We start from the raw sequence: 19,780 nt of genomic DNA, 5'->3' as shown, positions 1-19,780 counted from the left end.
TGCTGATTTCAGAGATGAATTTTTCTTTTGTAAGGTTGTCAGTGTCCAATTTTGGTATCATACTCCTCGAATTCAGGAGAATTTGGAGAGAAAAAGGATCCCCTGTAGTTCAGGAAGCAAATACAGAAAATAGTGTTGTGAGAGTCAAAGCTGAGAAATTTGTTTTTTTGTTTGTTCTGAGCATTTTACGAGGATACAAACATGCAACATGTATCAAGCATGCTCCAACTTTTATTCTTGTTAGAAATACGTAACACTCAATCATTAAATGCTTAATGTCATGGAACAGTGTTTCTGTATCATTAAAAATGCGGGACAGTGGTTAAAATTTTACTCTTCAAACTGCAGATACTCTTCAGATTCTGCACTGATTCTGCAACTACACTTACAAGCTTGGAAACTTACATCCGCATACATTCCCAAAGAATTAAAAAAAGAGGCACTGAAAGAGTTGTTGGAGAGGATCAGATTGTAAGACAAAACCTAATTTTTGTGACCATTTTAAGGATTCACAAAAATAAAGCATACTCAGAATAGGAGTAGTGTGGCCTGCTTTAATTTCTATCATTTTATAGTAAAAACCCAAACTGCTGAGCAGACCGTCACAGGCTAGCTATTCTGCAGTGCTCATGCAGGCTGCTCATTTTGTCTGTCTTTCAGGCAATTAAAACTGGAAAGCAATTATGCCCTAGGTATTCAGAAGGTCAGATTTTATAATCAAAATGGTGCCTGCTAGCATTGATCTATGAATCTATGAAAATTTTGGCAACATGAAGAATGTTATCAAAACTACATGGTCTAAAAAAATAAGAATCACAGTAATTAAACAAGAAATCATCAATGTAAAATGTCTTATAAATGTAACGTTTGTAAACTTCTGCATTTTCTAATGTGGGTCCTAGCATTAAAATACTGAACTTGAAGCCATTATTGGAAACATTATTTATGCTTAGCAAGTTTGTAAACATGGAATGTTTTGTTTTGAAACACTCTAGTGAAGTGTATGGTATAAGAAGGCAGGTTTTTTTTAATTTCCTCACAGAAGCGAGGATACAACGAAGGTTTCAAATCAGGTTCATTCTCTCCCAAACCATCCATGATCTGTAATGAAATGGAACAGATTTGTGAAATACCTTTAGCCAACTCACAGTTACAGGCAATAAGAAGCTAAAAACAACCTCAACAATACATTCAGAGGGTCAGGCTGACCAGATTTGTTGAGTGACTGTATGGAACAAGCAGGAGGAAGAAAATAACATTAAAACCTCTCTATATCATAAAGAGGTAAAGCTGATTTGTCAGTGGTATGTATCTGTTTTGGGTTATGTGGTCTGCTGTGGTTCTATGTTAGCCCCAGAAATGCTTGAAAACTCCCCTGACACAATGAAGCAATGCAACCGTCCACTGGTCCTGAGGGAATTGAAGCTATGAAGTGATTTACACTCTGAAAAGGAACACTACTTGTGTACTGCTAACCTGAAGCTCATCAGGAAGTGATTACTTATTTTGCCCAGGCTGAGTTCCTCCTTTTTTTATTACCAAATACCATTAAATGCAAGCAGTGATCAATTTAGCCATTTTTGAGAATGTCTAACAACTCCATTAGATTTTACTTCCCACACTCATGAAGAAGGCGAAATAACCCAAGCTACTTCAAATTGTAACTGTATTTCAAAAAGAAGTTAAGCAAAATGCATTTTCCTTATAAATCTTGTATATAATACTTACATGGCCATTAGCTATATCAAGTAAGTCACGTAACCGACAGCCTCTACTGTGTCTTCTTTCATAACAAATGCTGTCTTCTAGGATCATATAGTCTGTGCCAAAGGATCGCAGTATTCTGTAAACATCTTCAGGAGATCTCTTGGCATAGATCTGATAAATCTATAGAGGAAGAAAACTAAGCTGTAAGACACATTACCACTATTTCCTTCTTTGCTCTTTCATGATTCCTTTATCTTGAACCAGAGAAAGAATTGAGGTTGATAATCCATGTGATTTGAATTAAGTGATTTCAAAAAAATACTCAGTAGCCACTTAAAAGTTTCTATGTTATGGCTACTACGATGCACAATAGTACTGCTGCTGACTACAGAAGCACTGGATGGTGCTTCTGCCTGCAGAAGGGCCTTGGTAGATGCCTGTAGAACTTTCAGAATGTCTAGATCACAGGAAAGGATGGTTTCAAACAAACTCCCCAGCTTTGTGTGGAGTTTCTCAAGGTGGTCTCTACATAAAATGTTATGTGCTAGTCTGGGAACTGAAGGGAGTATCAGGCAAATCAGGAAATGCTCCATGTGGGTTTAACAGCCCAGCTGGGCAGCAGGACTTATTAATGCCAACAAGTACCCAAACCAGTTCACTCTGAACTAGCTCGAGTACCCGGGTACAGTTACTCAGACATAAACCAGCTGCCAGAAGTGAGTTAGCAGATGCCCAAACTACGAAGAATTTCACAGAAGTTAAATGGTATTGTATCTGAAGATAAGTTAGTTCAATGACCAAAGTTCAGTGACTAAATGATGTCATTTGCAATGTGCCATTAGAGATTGCATGTGTTTTCTCGAATGGATAAGAATTAGCTTAAACAATCAGAACACTCTTACCTGTTTTGTTCTCTCTCTCAGATTCTTATCCTCATAATGGGGATGATTAGTTAAGGTCCGCCCAGTGCACAGTTTGACTCCTGCTAATAGCTGCATGCTCCCAGCAAACACTGCTGTGTTTGGAGTGTTTGACCTAAACAAATGTTGATAAGTCTGAGGAAGTCTCTGTAGGGGCATTTTTGCATTGCTTGTTACAGATCAGAAGGAAAAAAAAGACTGAAAAAATATTTTTCTGCCTCTCCTCTATTCAGGGAGCACAAGCAACTGTGTTTTCTTCAAATATCACAAACACTCTCTAACTGCAAATAAAAAATTTACTAAGCACTATGAGGAAATTTAGGGAAAACATGATTCTGAAAATTTCAAACTACTTCCACATTTCATATATTCCTTGGTTTCATATAGCCTCTGAATATTTCTGCATTTCTATATCCTAATTATTTTAATATTTCCAGAAACCTACTGTGACTTAGATTTGTGTCTGATACATAAGGTATTCTATATAAAAAGGATTATTTAATCTGAATGATAAAACTTCTTGTTACTGTCCTGGCATTCACCGTTCACTTGGAATGAAAACTTCGTTATGCGAGACATTAATCCTCCTATTCTGACAACTGAGGGAGAGAAATTATGAAAAGTCACCCCAGTTGCGAGAAGCGTGGTGGGGGATGCAGAAGATGCCAGACAGAAATGCTGTCAATTATTGGTACTGTGATCTCATCTGAAATTCAAAGCCAATGTCTAGAATTGTTATCTAAGTAACAGTCCTGGTATCTCTGGATTGTTTAAATACCCATAATGAAAAAATGCTTTTTTGCTTGCTTTGCCCCCTAACAAGTTTACCATCTAAAATATATGTAAAGACACAACAGAAGGGCATAACAAAAAGATAAAGTAAAAATGCCAGGCAACAGAGACTAATTAAAAATGGTGATAGTGTGCTTAAGTGTATTCTAGCACTTAGGAGGCATATAACCACGAAAAGGTCTATGAAGACTAAAACAACAAAAAGAAGCATATATTAAATCAAGTAAAATTAAATTAGAAAGGAATGTGAACAGCTGCCTAACATCAGCATACATGCACATATGGCAACTACAGCAGTCAAGTAACTGTCGCACTTTGGGGTGCACTTTAGGGAGCCTTTTGAAGCTGCAGCTATGAATTCAGTCATCTTCAGGCTCCATGATCAGCTTGAAAATGTTGAGAGACAAGTACTAAATTTTACTATCGCCTTTCAAGAGATTACGCTTAGCAAAGGAATAATTACAAACACTTCCTAAAAATTCTTGCACTGGTACATTAATCTCATCTACGAAGGACAGAGATAGTATTTTTAGGAGGCCAGTTTAACTTTACTGATAGACTAGCTTTTCAGCAGTTTATAAAACCAGTTTTACTTTAAAGTCTGAAAATATTTAATCTGTTTTAAAAATTGTTTTTTACTTAAAATATTCAAAGCCACAAGTGTCATGAAGCAAATGTTTCATTAAAGAAATGAATTCATCTTAGAATTTAATACTATGCAAATGTCCTGACAAGCTGTCAGCTAGGACTCATCTCTGACTCTACAGGAAAGCACAATTCCCTAGACTGAGCTGAAAAGAATGTGGACTGGATTCACAGAGGGACTTGGTAGAGCTTAGATACCTAAATGAAAATGATGATTCTCAAAGAACCTTCAACATGTTTCTGTGTTTATGCTTGGGCTGGGAAACTTCTAGTGTAAAAAGTCTGTTTCCGTGTCTTTTCAAGATTAGCTCAAATTTTATAATGCTCTGCAGTATTTATCTCTGGCCTTATCTTATCAAGGCAAGCTGGCACCTATGATTCCTAAAGAGCCCAATATAATGCAAACTTGCAAAATGAAACTTTTAAAAAAAAACAAAACAAAAACCAACCCACAACAAGTACTGAAGGCAAAACAACAAGCAAACAAAAAAATTCCCAAGAAACAACCTTTCTTACAAATGAAAGCTAGACGAAATGGCAATAGTGCCCCTTTTCCATAACTTACTGGTAAAAATGCTTGTAAAAATGTAGAAGATGCAGGGTTCAATTCCTCCCCTTTCTGAAAGCATTCACTCTTGCCCAGAATGGGTGAAATATAGCCGAGTGCATTCTTTATTCATCAGGTATTGAGAGTTTTGCCAGCATTTCCTCCTGTACCTTAAAAGCAATCCAGTGACCCTTGCTTGATTTTTCAAAAAACTGGCTTATGTGCCTTGGTCCTGGATGGAGTTCAAAATCAGGTACTCCAGGTGAAGGCAAGATGTTTCTCTAAGACTCAGATTTGTACGTTTGAAGTCTAGAAAATTACATGCCTTAAGACCTAACAATACTCCATATTTTACTGGGGCCAGCTCAGACAGTTCCCAGCCCAACACTGCAGCTGCCGGAGCTGCTGGAGGCAATCTTTCCCCATGCTTCACTGGCAATGCCAAGAACACAGACCTGGCACTGGATTTCACTGCTGTGGACAGACACCTGGAAGCTGGGAGGTGACACTGAACTTCAGCTGGTGGCCCTTACTGAGCGTTTATCTCCTGAAAAGACCCACTAGAGGGAGACAGGACAATCAACTGATTTCTCAGGTATGGGATGATTTCTGTATTTCGTGCAAGCGCCTTTCTCCAGTACTCCTACCTGAGTCAGACACTGACTGCTGTGGTCTGTATCCAAGGCAGCTAACGTGCTTCAAACCACTGAGTGACACTTCTCTATTATAGAAAAACAAAGCCATTTTTACAAATGTCTGAACAAATGATGTATAAAATGAAAGGATAATTTGTTTTTATAGCTTTCTGCCAAGCTCCATACCACACTGCCCAGCCTGCAAACAATTTATTCTGTACGAAATGTCACTAAATAATGACAAGGACTTACAGGTCAAACTGATTTACATTATATAATTTAAATGCCATTCCAAGTAGACCTGATGGCATTTTGAACAAATAATCTCATTTATTTTTGAAGCTCTAAGCTTTCAACAAGTTAATTACAGCTGAACTAATGGGTATACTAAGCAGTATAATACATCGTATGAAGCTTTTCTTTACCTACACTTAAGAATTTAGAGAATTATGTAAATACTAAAGAATAACTCATTAAAAATAAAAGGGTTTTACAGGAACTACAGGTCCATGCCTAACTTGCAGAGACTCTAATAGTGGTAGTGATTCTTTCTCTTATTAAGCTACTAAAGAATTATTGTGAGTTGGTTTTGAGGAAGCCCTATGGAAATGGCCACTGTTGCAATTATAGGTTACATCATTAGAAATAAAAAGTCCTCCAGAGCTGAACTCTGTAGTCAGCTTTCAGAGCCATAAAATCTGACAAATCTCAGATTATTTCTTTACTAGTGCCTGGGTGTGATACAAATATACAAAGCAAAGGGGCTTGAGAAAAGGAGATTCTGGAAAGGGGTTCTCAAATATGCCATGTTAGATTTTTTTTTTTTTCCTTTAAAAGAAAGTCTTTTTATTTGCAGAATGCTATATTAAAATATTACAAGTTTATCTGCAAATGATAGGCAGTAAAGCATATTCAGTCAAACTGTCATGTGTTTTTTTTTTTTTCCCTCTGGTTTGGAAAGACTGAAAATTGCAAAAATGGAAAACAACAGCCACAAAGAAAGAGCAACAAGATGCATTTTTGTTAGTGCCAGCCTCAATTTTATGCATGCATATTTTGTTCACATAAAGGAGTGCACCTACACAGTTGGTATAAACCTAGTTTTCAGGTACTATCAAGTTCATGCCTGAATTTTACTGACAAATCAGTCAATGACAAAGGAAAAGCCCAAGAATTTAAGAACAATAATTAAAAAAATGTGTAATATTGCCTTTAAAGTCTGGAACATGTGTTTATTTCAGTGTGATCACCCTTGAAAATTAGGCACGTAAGTAAGAGCGAAGAATTAAAATTTATAGCTGGCTTAAAATTAAAATATAGCCATTAATATAACTTATTAGATGAAAGAACCACCATTGAAATATGGGTATTCCATTTTGTAACCTTAGGACCTTTTTGGAAATTTGTGCAGTTTGCACTAATATAAAAATTTGCCTGCTTGTCCCCCACACCTGATTCAAATACAGTTGACATACAACTATGCTGCCAAATCTCAGTCTCAAGTTAACTTTTCCACTGTTTTGGCTGTTATCTGAGATTTCTGAGAAGCTTTTCTATGATTTTTAGTAGCTGCTTATGAAATATTCCACAATTCTAGACAGGTTTCCCCTTTAAAGGCAGAAGACATTGCTTCTTAAACACTTACCAGAAGTAAACAGAGTAGGGAAGTTCACGCTATTGATTTGCTCATTCTACTGATATTCTTCCCCATCTCACAAATGAGCATGTTGTTCCTGTTGTCTTAGGGAGAAAGACCAAAACTAAGAATTTTAATGTACCTCCCATCTGGGAACACAGCTGTGACCTATCCCTGCATCACTGGCAGGACCTTCCTGACTTTTTAAAAAAACACAAACCAAAAAACTAAGAAAATGAGGTGGTGAGCAGGAAAAAGCAAAAGACTGGGATATGCAAGACCATTATGTAAAAAAATTGCACTCTGTGATAGATGCAGTCCAATACTATCCAGTAACTTCATTGTAAAGATATAAACCAATATATCTTCCTGAAAATTCTATGGTAATTTTAGTAAGGGGAAGAGTAAAAAATAATCTGCAGACACTTCACAGTGGACAGACTAATAGTTGGCTATGATTCAGATCGTGCATTTGGACAAGTTAATATGCATTTAGATCTAAGCAGATAGAAGGGTTTTCTTGTTGTGAAGAGATTGCAAGACAGATGAGTTATTCCTAATTCACTGCTATACATGACAAATTAGGGCGTCTCATACTGAGTTTTAATAATGACTGATCAGTTCCTGACACCAATCTTGACAGATCATTAACTATAGCAGAACTATCAAGTGTTAGTATAGTAAAATATTTTTCTTACACATCAAAACTTAAGAAAATCTGTCCCACTTCAAGAAACTTACCATAAATTTTGTTGACTTGTATTTAAAGCATAGATAATTAACTCTTCTTTACATGAATAATATCTCTAAACACAATAAATTCTAAGTGGAAAATTTCCCTCTATAATTGTCTGTCATGATTTAAAATGAAAGGAGGACAAGCACCAGTTTAGCATTCTCAGCACTAAGAATATATGACAAATTATTCTTATCGGATCCAGCCAAATCCAGTTCATGGCTGGGAATAACTCCACATGCCTATTTTATGTATAAATCTATACATAACTCCATATATTGTACACAGGAGACCTGAACTATCAGACATTTACCATCTTTTAATAAAACAGTAGTGCTAAATGGAATTGGCTGGTAAACATTTGTCACAAAAACGTGTCAATATGGCTGCAAAGATTCTAAATGATAGAAAAAAACATGACCTGCTTTCAAAATAAGTCAGTGAAGGCTTGTAATATATTTTACTTCTAAATTATTCCTTCTAGTTTATGGATTAAAGAAATACAACATTATGGAGTGTAAATACATTGCTACGGGTAGAATAGGCTGGGTGACTGGTTTCACTGAAGCTCACTGCATATGAAAACACTATACAGGGCTCCAAGGAAACACTTCAGATAGTTCAGTGCTAAATGTTGTAAATTCAGATTTACATTCATAATGTTTTCCTCCAGACCCTGAAACTGATTATTTTTTTTTAAATCTTTGTCAGAGTTCCAAATAAAAGCAAGTACCAGGAATATCTCTGTTGAGAACTTAACCTGAAAGTTTACAGTGGTTACTTTATGTTAATCGAGAACATATCCCTTACGTTCACAGTCCTCCAGAGAACATCTTACCCAGCCCTTTTTATCAGGAGCTTCTACATGCAGTATTCCAAACTATTTCCACCTAAAAAATACCTTCCTATGCTCTGTGTGAAAGCAGAAATGATGAAGTGGGGTTGAAATGACTAACTCATACTCCTTCATAAGAGACTTTGCACCTATGCTTAGCTGTGGCAAGTTCAAGTTCAATTACAAATATTTTGTTTATCCTTTAAAACACATATGGGGATTAGCTCTAATAAATATAAACAACTTAGATTATTTTAAAGTTCAGGAAACAGACTGTGGAGTACAGATTTTCCAGCCCTACAACTGTACATCCAAACTTTATAAAATTATAAATTTGAAGAGAAGGACACCAGGTTGGGGGGGAGGGGAATAAAACCATTTTGCTGAGAAGATCTATTAATGTAAAAAGGCAGCTATAATATGATGGAAGAAGCTTGACACCTCCAAATTAACCTCCTTCAGCTGGGAAAACTATGTGAGCTTATGGGAGCACATAGAGTCAACTGGTTCCCTGACACACAGGCAATAAGGCAGCATGATACTGAACCAGAGCAGTCTGGGTGACTCTGCATGCAGCTGTTCTCCACACTGTTAATATGCTATCCTTAACTATCTCCATGGGTCACCAGAGTTCACTGATGGGCTGTGACAAAATAAGGAGAACGCTGTAACTAAGAACATTAGATCTACACAAATAGCATTTAACTTAAATAGAGAAAAAATCCTCTTACTTAATCCAGTTCATCAGCTCCACAGTGTCTGGGTCATAGAATTCTCTCAGCTCTGACAGTTCTTCCATTATTCCTGGCCAGAACTATAATGAAAGCAAATAAAACAAACTGAGGACAGAATGAACAAAACAAGTTCTCGATGTTGAAACATACAATTTCTTCTCAGCTGGTAACTGATCTGGTCCAGCCTATGGATAAATTGCAAGACATAAGCGTTATCTACCCTTCTTATGAAGGATAGGTGGCCGTCGCTGCAGTATGAATACAAAATTTCAGAGTTTGAGATCTGCAGCTCCTGCCAGATGACCAGAAGGAACAGAATTACCCATTGTGGTGAGCCTGAGAAGAACAGCTTTTCTCAGGTACACATCTCACTGGAGGTTTCCAGAAACCTATTAGCTAAGATCAGTTTGTATCTTAAAATCAATGGGAAACCAAAAGTTGCCACCAAATATGACTGTTGTGCATTGTATCTACTTTACAAGTGAACTATTTCAGTTGCCTGGACTATAGGATGAATGTTAATGTTTTAAGTTACTTCTTCACAGACCAAGCTTTAAAAAAAGGAACAAGATAAAGAGGCATCATGTAACAGTTCAATATGTAACCGCCAAGCCATTAAATAATGCCCATGATGACAGGAGAAGGAAATATTTCCAAGTATTAAGTTTGGAAAGGCAACTTACAACTAAATAAAAAAAAGGTAGGAAATCTCTATCACAAGTTAAAATAATTAGATGTGTTGTGGATGCCATTAATAGTATTTCAAAAGTTTTAATTAAAAGAGAACCACTGAAGGAAAACAGAAAAGTGTGACTGAATGGCAATATCCAATAGACTATTGGGGGGGGGGACATTTAAAAATTTACTGAAGATACAGAATACATAAATCAAATCTGGAAGAGAGAAATAAAGATTGGAATTGATTCTGAAAAGCTTAACCCTCCCCCAAAAAAGCTAACAGAACAAAGATTTATTTAAGGGTTTCTTCTTGTTTAAGCTAGTGAATATTCAAGGACAAAAGGGAGCAATTAAGAGAGATAATGACAGTGCTAATGACTAACTGATTGCTTTGCATCAGTCTTTACTACAGAGAATGTTACGGTGAAACATATTCCAAACCTGCTTTCTTTAGATAATAAGGATTGCTGGCTTGCAAAGTGAAATGTCACAGGAAAAAGTGTCAGAAAACCCGCCTGATAATTTAAAAAGCCATAAATCATCCAATTTAGATAATACTCATCCAAGAGTTCAGAAGGAATGTGAATGTGATACTGCTGAGCTCCTTAACAAAAACATGCATTCTTTCACTAAAACTGTAATTATGTAGGAGGACTGGGGAGCAGGAGATATAAGTGGGCCAATGAAGATACTTACTAGTTTAACTGTTTACTTGATACATTTGGTGAAGTAATACTGGTTAGTAGATTGAGAAACATCTAAAAGATAGTTATGGCAGTACCACAACCTTACAGTTTTGGAAAGTACAGCAATATTAAAACAGACATATTTCTGCTCTTTAGAAGATCTCTCGAGAGATTAGTAAATAAATTAAGCAGTTGTGAAATGAGACTGTAGACTCTCATAATGAATCAAAATTTCCTCTCTTCATTGCTAAACTCCCCTGGATAGCTAAACATTTTGAGAGCTTGGAGTCCTTCAGGCTGCAGACAGAAGGAAATGGGCTCTGCTTTGCCTCTAGATCACGCTGCAAACTACCCTGCATCTACTGAGAATCTAATGACACTGTGCTATCTGCTGAATGCAGGGACTATCATATGGCATCAGCTAAGCTATATAGGTATTTCAAGGCACAATGCCATACTACTGCAACTTTTGAGTGAGTAAAAGCAGTTTTCACGGGAAGAAAATTTTGGGAGTGGCACTTGCTATTACTGAATTTAAAAAGAGAATTCTCAGGTAGCAAAATTTTCAGGTCACGCTACACTAAATTAGTCAAGCCATGAGAAAACTGAGGAACTTCAGAAGTTCCAAATACAGCAGAATAACAATGACAAAGTAAATAAAAAGTAAAGCATACAAAAATATAGACCAATAACACTGATATAACAACTTCATCTTGTAAATCGAGTACATGTCAGATTGAGAAAAAGTGTACTGTGACACAAGGAAAGGATATACTCCCTCTATTCTTTGTATCAGGGATTGCAACAAACTGTTCAGAATAATTAGTGTTATGTAAAAGAGTTTTCCAACTTGTAACATGGCTGTCTCTGGGGTCAAAGTCTTCAGAAAAGAAGCCTGTTGTCAAGTGGCTTAAATTAGTAACAGAGGGATTTCGTTCTGGACTGGAAAGATCTTAAGGACTTGTAATTTCCAAAAGGCTTAAAAAATACTTTTATCAAGAAAAGGTAATATGAAGTCTTATTGCTGACTTGCATCAAAACCAAAAAGAAAACCAAGAAAATAGAAAGGTGGCATACTCTAAACTGACAATGGGGAATATTTTTCCTAAGGTCTGTAATTACTCATTGAAAAATATCACTAAGACCTAGAATCTACAAAAATAAACAAAATAATAAACTCTGAACTTGATGACATGACTGTGGAAAGAAATTGAATTATTAGAAGATTTAGGTACTGAAGTTGTTGTTTGTTCCCCTACCCTAGCTCCTTGGCGGATGTAAGGCAATTTTTAAGTTTCAGGAGTAAAATTAAGTCTTTTATGAATGAAAACATTATCCCAACTCTTTATATTGTAGAAAGATTTCAGCTTTCTCTTTCACATTTGTTATCGTTCAGGCTCATGATCATGGATTTCATCCAGTATAACAATACTTAAGTTTCTTATTAAATGTCTGGTGTGCTTTCCTTTTTGACTGTATTTTGACTTACTAATAGTATCCCTAAAAATATATATATTGAGGATATACACTTGACAATTTTTAACTCAGTGTCTGTGGTAAGTATCCAGAGATTTTTAAAAGCTTGCAGCTTTTCCCCAAACACAAGCTATCTTTTTCATTCTAGCTAGAAAGTCCAGAGTTAGTCAATTGTGCTAGCCACAAACTTGGAGATGCTGAACAATCCACTGATGATTATGGGAGTTCAGTACTTCTCAAACACAAGAATATTTATTTTGAATTCCAAAACTATGAGCATTAATTCTTTGGCCTCTGGGCCTAAGTGAAAAGTGAGTACTACTACATTATTTATAGTTACTGTTGGCCTAAGAATGAAAATTAAGAATCTCCTTAGAGAAACAGGATGAGATATTATGAATAGAAAGAAACATGGCATTTTCTTTTGTCATTTCTTCTACAGAATGTACAAACTTTAGGTTTAAAGGATAAGTACATACAGTACAATACTCTTCTGAGCTCTTCAGTACAGCCAAAGACTGCCCAGATCGTTGGTGTATGTTGTGCTGTGTGCTGCAATAAATGTGTCTATCTGGAGCAAAAGGACTTGGCTGTGATGAAGATTAAAATGCAGTTTGAGAAACTGTATGAATGGATAGTTTACTAGCGAAGAAAAATCAAGATTTTTTGGCAAAACCAGGAACTACAGACTAGTTGAAGCTCAGGAACTAACTTTAAGTACCAGCAATGTATATAGGAACGACTAACATACAAACACAAATCGATGGGTATCGTTCTGTCGAGATGGTGAATGCAATGGACACAGATACAGCTGAAATCTATCTATAAAGAGTAGGAAATGAAACATAAAAAATATTTAGTACTCCATTAAATACATGTCATCTGCAGCACAGCTAAAGTATGCATGGAAATACTTCAGCATTTTCCCTTTATCCAAAAGATGTTTGTGCTATACTAATGAAGAAAACTTGTGTAAATAAAAATATAGATGTCTTATAGGTCTCAAAACATACTGAGGCAAAATCTGAAAGACAGCTTTGTAGCTGCTTCTGTATCTCAATAAATTATTGGTCAAGTGATGTATTTGGGACTCTAGTAATCACATGCCTCAAAGGAGGCTTTCATTAGCTTACTCAGGATTAGGCTAATAATCCCATAAAACTCCTATTTTGAGGGGTGGCACTAAAGAATAGTTCTTCTGACAAATGCAACTGTAACAGGTAATGAAATACAAAATTGTCCTACTACTAGTTCAAGAAAACTAGCCATGATGACCAGTTAACTTTGCAGTGAATATGCAAGCTGCTCATCCAGTCTGAGTAGTCACAGTGCTAAGTGAAAAATAAATTCTTATCTGGGAAGGAGAAAGAGAAGTAAGTCTCTGTTATCAAAATCTACTTGCACTGTTAGTTTGTTTCTAAAGGTTTAAGAGAAAGCATATATAACCACATTCTCTCAGAAGCAATGGATACTTTCTGGATCTCTGTAAGAATTTTTATTCTGACCATTCCCAGGGAATCTGGCGACAGGTTTTATCTGTCGGTCAGGTAGGCTTCTTTCCTGAAGACTCACTAACTCTTACAGCTTTGCAGAAAAGACACACACACGAAGACATCCACTCCTCTGGTAGCTGAACTGCAAGAATTGATTAAGGACAAAAAACATACTGAGAGGTGATGTATTTCTTACTCCCACTGAGCACTTTGAAAAATGGTATTTTTAATGTCAGTAAAAATTATTTCTTATGTTTAGAAGAAACACAAAACCGAGGCTTTTCAGGCAGACTGAGCAAAACTAATGACTGATCTAAAGCCTATGAAAATCAATGACTTCTGACTTCAGAATTGAATCTGACAGGATTTAGGAATTTCACATCTGCTCATGAAGAGTGGGAGGAAAATTATTCCTAGTTGATCTGTCACACTGGACTATCTACTAGAATATCATGCTTGTGGCATCACCGATGTCAAAAGAAATGGCATTATTTCTATCATTTTCAGAGATGATGAAAATGGTAAATGACTTCCCTAACCAGTATACCAATGGAAAAAAAAGTCCTAAAAAGTCCTCTAGCAGAATAATAAGAAAATTTAAGTGGAATACATCATTGTAACATTACTAAATAAACTGTTACGGTATTTTTCACTTTTCATTTCACTGTTTTAAGGAGGGGAAACAGACTTCCAGAGTGAACTCTATTAGCAGCTTTCTTAAGTAGTTTTACTACTATCTTTAACTTTAATAATGAAGTTCACCTTAGGTTTCTCTGAAGGTAATAATTTAACAGAAGTATTCTCAGCTCACACTAGGTATTGCAGAAATACCTTCTCCATCAAAGTAGCATCTTAAATTTTTTGTCTTTGTAAATGGAGATTAAAAGAATGGTATGCCCATTAAATTAATCTACATCTCCCTGCTATGACAGACTCACAGACAAATAATCTTGTTCATGTTATTATTTAAAATACATTTATGTATTTACATTTAAATGTTTGACCACAATAATAACTTGTTTCTGGGACAGACTGAAGATAACATAAGTACTTGACTAGTTTAACAATTCTGTACTTCAAAACATATGAGATGAGGCACAGCAGTATAAAACGTTATGATTATTTCTGCTCCTACAATTAATCATTACAGAATTTAACAATCTGCATCTTATCTGCCACTTAGTTAAAACCAAAACAGACAACTTACATTTCCATAAAATTATGCATGTAAATCACACCTGGTAACTTACACATACAATCAGAGAAACATTTGTTATCTATGAACAATTAGTTTGGATCAAATGAGCCCAAGTGATCCTTTACATACAATTTTGTATGCATAAAGGTACTTGCACCTCACACCGTCTATCCCAATTTTTAAAATTCAGATACAAATCTTGTATGCAATTATTTATAAAAGAACATCCCTTTATGAGAAAAGGAAAATTCCGTGCAACTAAAAAATGCCAAAAGATTGAGAAAAAAAAATTCTTACCTTATATGAAATGTATAGCAATGTAATTATTGGTATAGAATACTTAATCACATGTGTCTAAGAGAAATTGAAAAAAAAAATTGGTTATTCTGATGATACCTTTCTTTGGATAGATTTAATTTTTAACATATTGATATCTGGTATATTTATCATGTGGTGGAATTTACGGAGTTTGAATTTTAAGACCATATTCTTATTTTTTTTTCAAGTAAAATCCTTATTACAGACCCACCACAAAGGATGGATTTATATCTATATACTTAAATCTATCTTCTACAAGGCAGAAGCCTATATCATTCAGTATAATAGACTGTAAAGGTCTTCTCAGCCTGCTGACAATTTCTTAACATGGTGGCTATGATTTTTTTAGTAAAATTATAGATAGCCACATCTATATTGCCATCTAGTGTATTCAAATGGAATTGTTTAATATATAAACCACTAGAAAATACATTTTACTTACTAAATTTATACAAATGTAGTTTAAAGATACACAGTTTAAGAGGACTACAAACAATATTAATTTCAGATGTCTTATAAGTCTGAGTTTTGATTTGGTTTAGATAAGGAGCAAAACCAAATTTCATTAAATGCTGTAAGTATAGTGCTAACCCTCTGTGATGTGTAGAGATGAATACACTTCAGGATAAGTTTCCATACTTCCGTACTGCAGAGGCCAAAAGATGCAAATACACACATGTGCGATGTCCAGAGGTACTTCATTCTGGAAGAATACAGACAAGTTTTTGCTGATCATCTGGAGCTCTGCTAAGCTGTGTTGATGAGAGCAGTTATGTTAGAGAAATTATGAAGACAGTTTTCTTGGACCTTCAGGACTCTGAAATAACTGAGCAGAAGACTGCCTTTGCACTTTGCTGTGTGCTCTTAAGAACATCTCTGCTCGCAAACTTCCAAACATTCTTTTTGGCAGAATTTTGGGAAGTGCCTCAGTCTACAAGCAGCAACATGCTAGGGAAGGAAATAAGGTTCATAACCCTCTTGGTTTGTGGTCAGCATATTTTACAGTCTTATTGTCTAAAAAAGCCTTTAGTAGAACTTTAAAAATATACCTCATTGTGCTTAATGCCAGACATCCAAAAAGGACTGTGTGAATTAAGTTGTAAGCAGCATCAGGCTTCAGTGTTATTGTGCATTCTTCCATTTTTCCCAAGAACTGGACTTGATCTGAACCACTAATTAAACAGAAGAAATAAAAAGTGTTAAATTAAGTTCTGTAACACTTTCATATAGTTGTCTGTACTTAAAAAGCATTTAATCCTCCTGACGGTAAAGAGCCATACTACTGCTATCAGTCCACAATCTTCTAGTATATCTGTGATATAATTAAGCCTGATAGCACCAACTTGATGCAGCATCAGGAATTTATTTTCATGTCTAGTTTTCTGGAAATGCAATCGGTTTAAACAAGCTGTTTCAGAATGAGATAGATTTGTTTACAGGAAGGCATGCTTGGTTTATTGCTTGAAGCAGCTACTCCTACAGGGTTCACAGGGCTTTTGATGAGAGTGAAGAACTTAACTGTGTTTTATGGGGCTGTGCTATTATATCTGGATGCTACTAAAGCCATAGATTGGAAGTAAGTTTACAGAAAAGACATGCTGAAAAAACTGTTTATTGCTTGATGTGGCTAGTTTTGTGAATGATGTGGAGGGCTGATCAAAAAAAAAGCTGTTTAAATATGTGGGGTTTTCCCCCTGTTTTCCTGGGTGGGGGATAATTGAGATGACTGAGCAGTGTCAGAAATTAAGGCAACGTTTGGGATTACATTTACAATTACAGAGAATAAGAGCTGCAGTCTTTTGTTTGTTTTTAAACTGGATTGATGCAGTAGGTTTTTTAAGAAGCTGATTGAACAGTACCAAAATGCCTTACAGATGACTACGACTTCACAATTGTCATAACATAGTTTCAGAATCAGAATGTCTTAGATCCTCTCCCTCTCTCTTTCTCCCCCTTTTATCCTGTTTTCCATAAAATCTACGATGAGTGGCCTTAGTTATGTGACATTCCTTGAATTTTTGCTCAATCAAGTTTTATATCACTCCTTCTAACTTTTGCCCAAGTTGTAAATGTAAAACTGAGAGGTCTATAATGAAACATTTACTTTATTTTTTTTTTTTAAATAACAGTTCAGTACTAATTTTCTTCTAGTGTTCTATAAATTCCTCCAAATCCTACAGATTAGCTATGGGAACTGGCAGCAGTGATGCACAGGTGCAGTTTACCACTCCTGCTTCTTCACACAGATCACAGGAAATTCAGCACAGACTATCCCAGCTCATTTCTTGGCAGTCTGAGGATACCACCAGGGAAATCTTTTGATTGGGAGTGCTTTGCACAGGGAAAATAGGATGAACTAAAGAAACTAACAACATTGTTTTCTACAAAGACGCCCTTCCCCTTCTTCTCCTCCCCACAAAAAAACCCAAACCAACCACACAACCCTAAACATACTGCAAAACTTCAACAGCAAACAAAAGAGCTTGAAGGAGTTTAGGGGAGAATGTTTCTTTGTTTAGTATTATTACATCCTTTACAGTTTTAGCTTTAATAGGAAGTTACTTATTTTGCTTGACCTCTCTGTTACGTGTCTTACTGTCGTCCTAGTACCTGTGGAAAGTAATACAGTAAGATGCTGTACTCAACTGTTAGTTCCTTAGGCCATTGAAGAAGAGAAAATTGATAAAAATGTGAGTATTTTTAAAACATGTTTTACCTGAGGTTCTGAAAGGCAACAATTGCAGCTTCTACTGTCATAAGGAAGAGAACAAATACGTAGACATAAAAAAGCAAAGTATCCGAGAGTCTTGAAAAAGTGTTTAATGGTAGTAAACCAAAAGCTTCTTCACAAAGGTACAGGTTAGCATCAAAATCTCTAAAGAAAAAAGAATAATCCTTGTCATCATGGATTTCATAACTTGATGTCAAAAAGGACCAAAGTTTCCTTTTTTTTCCAAGCAATTACAAAGCCACAGTTGTGCAGATTATTATGAAGGAGAATGTATGACATAAACATGAGGTAAAAATCCATTATTTATCAGCAGCAAGATTTTAAATGAGCAACAACCTGCAGGCTTCACTTAATGAAGTCATACAAAAAAGTAAAATTGCAGCTAAACCATACCTTGTTGCCCCAAATCCAAATTTTGCTTTCAGGAATTTGAATATATGTTCATCTGACTCAAGATTAAGAATTTTCTATGAAGGGGGGAAAAAGAAAGGAAATTGTATTTTAAGTATCAAAAAATTAAAGCTTCACACAGTAAACAGTTTTTTCATCATTTAAATGAAACTGTGAAGCAACACTTCACAATACTGAAATAGGGTCCTCTGCAATCACATAAGCATTCAGTTTGTAGTTATGGTGCTGTGGTCCAAAAGGCAAGTTACTTGCTTTTTAGAATATCTGTGAGGGTTAGTTTCTTGTTTACACCTAAAGATTATCCAGGACAAGTTGGTTTTAGCTGTATTTTTTATTTCAATGACTTATCATATCTTACTGTGATACTTTTAATTTTCACGTGTATTAAATTTAGTCTGTTGATGTAGATCTCTTGAAGAGGCTAAAACTCAAAAGCAGAAAAAGCGTTACTGTCACTAACGTCTGCAGATATCTCTGTGCGCAAGAAGCAAATAAAAGTATGGTATGGTCTCCAACATTTTTACAACAAGTATTCGTCTTAACTGCATTCACTGAAAAGTAAATTCAATGAAAAACTGTGCAAATGCTTAGCAGTATCAGAATGCAGTATAAATCTACACTTCTTATAAAATTACAAGTGAGCCTCAAGTTATGAATACGTATTTGATTATTTGGTGTTAATTTATAAAGTTTTAAGAGTATGTTTTAAAATATACAAACTGAAAAGATTAGCAAAACAATCTTTCATTTCTAAAACACAGTTTCTGAAATGCAGTGAAATCTCATTCCAATTTTTATTTAATATTACTGTAGATGATTAACAAACAGCTTTTAATGTAATACAATTTGTAAGTTTCTATATTAAAAATTACTTGCTTACCTTGATTAATTTATTTGTTAGGAGAGTCAAACACAAGACTAATAGTACATGGAGAATAAGTTTCCCCAGTCTATTAAGCAAGCCGCCCTTTTTTAGGTTTTTCTAGGAAGGAGAAAATATTAGTAATTCAGTACTTTTTTCCACGTATTTGGAATAAAATAGTAGTATTTCAGTCTACTTGTATGTATTTGGAGCAAAAGCAACACAGATAATTTGAAATAGCTTGTCTGCGAGGCCTGACCACTACCAAATCTGTATTAGGTTCAAGTAAGCAAAAACATACACATAACCAAGTATCCAGAATAAAGACACATTTCTTCCACAAAACTGAAGGGACGGTATCATAAAAACTCCCCAGCACATTGATCTGGCAGAGTTTTGTAACTAGCCAAACAGCCTTCCTTCAGAGGCGGCCCCGTTATATTTATACAACTGCTGGCAACCCGTGCAACTGTGGCTGTCTCCCAAGACTCCCCTCATTTCAATCGTACCGTGTGCTTTTTGAAATACCTATTCAGGAGGCCTTACACCTAAATATGGCAAAGCTGTCTCCTGGCTCTAGCTGTCAGTTGATAGGATTTTGAGCAATTTTCCAGTTCAAAGCTCCAGATCTGAGAATGGCTCTTTGGCTGCTCGCAGGCAACTTGGAATGGGCACAGACATTGTCTAACTATAAAAAACACCGTCCTGATTTTAAAAGGTCACACGTGAGAGACAGCAGG

The 19,780-nt window shown here is 35.6% G+C and overlaps 1 protein-coding gene across 1 annotated transcript in view; it reads right to left on the bottom strand.

The window, feature by feature from the left end:
• Positions 1–780: 780 nt before the first annotated feature.
• Positions 781–19,780, bottom strand: part of DPY19L3 (dpy-19-like 3 (C. elegans)) — a 34,669-nt gene continuing 15,669 nt past the window's right edge. Inside the window, exons 9-18 of the mRNA XM_010287330.1 lie at positions 19,059–19,160; positions 18,161–18,234; positions 17,753–17,911; positions 16,086–16,208; positions 15,628–15,739; positions 15,016–15,072; positions 9,185–9,267; positions 2,610–2,742; positions 1,729–1,887; positions 781–1,101 (exon numbers count right to left, since the gene is read on the bottom strand). Of these exons, the coding sequence (XP_010285632.1) occupies positions 940–1,101; positions 1,729–1,887; positions 2,610–2,742; positions 9,185–9,267; positions 15,016–15,072; positions 15,628–15,739; positions 16,086–16,208; positions 17,753–17,911; positions 18,161–18,234; positions 19,059–19,160 (1,164 nt within the window). The 3' untranslated portion in view covers positions 781–939. The remainder of the gene's footprint in view (positions 1,102–1,728; positions 1,888–2,609; positions 2,743–9,184; positions 9,268–15,015; positions 15,073–15,627; positions 15,740–16,085; positions 16,209–17,752; positions 17,912–18,160; positions 18,235–19,058; positions 19,161–19,780) is intronic.

Source organism: Phaethon lepturus, unplaced genomic scaffold, assembly GCF_000687285.1.
Source record: "Phaethon lepturus isolate BGI_N335 unplaced genomic scaffold, ASM68728v1 scaffold18205, whole genome shotgun sequence".
Lineage (NCBI taxonomy): Eukaryota > Metazoa > Chordata > Aves > Phaethontiformes > Phaethontidae > Phaethon > Phaethon lepturus.
Note: the sequence above shows the minus strand (reverse complement) of the source record. Positions and strands in the feature narration are given on the sequence as shown.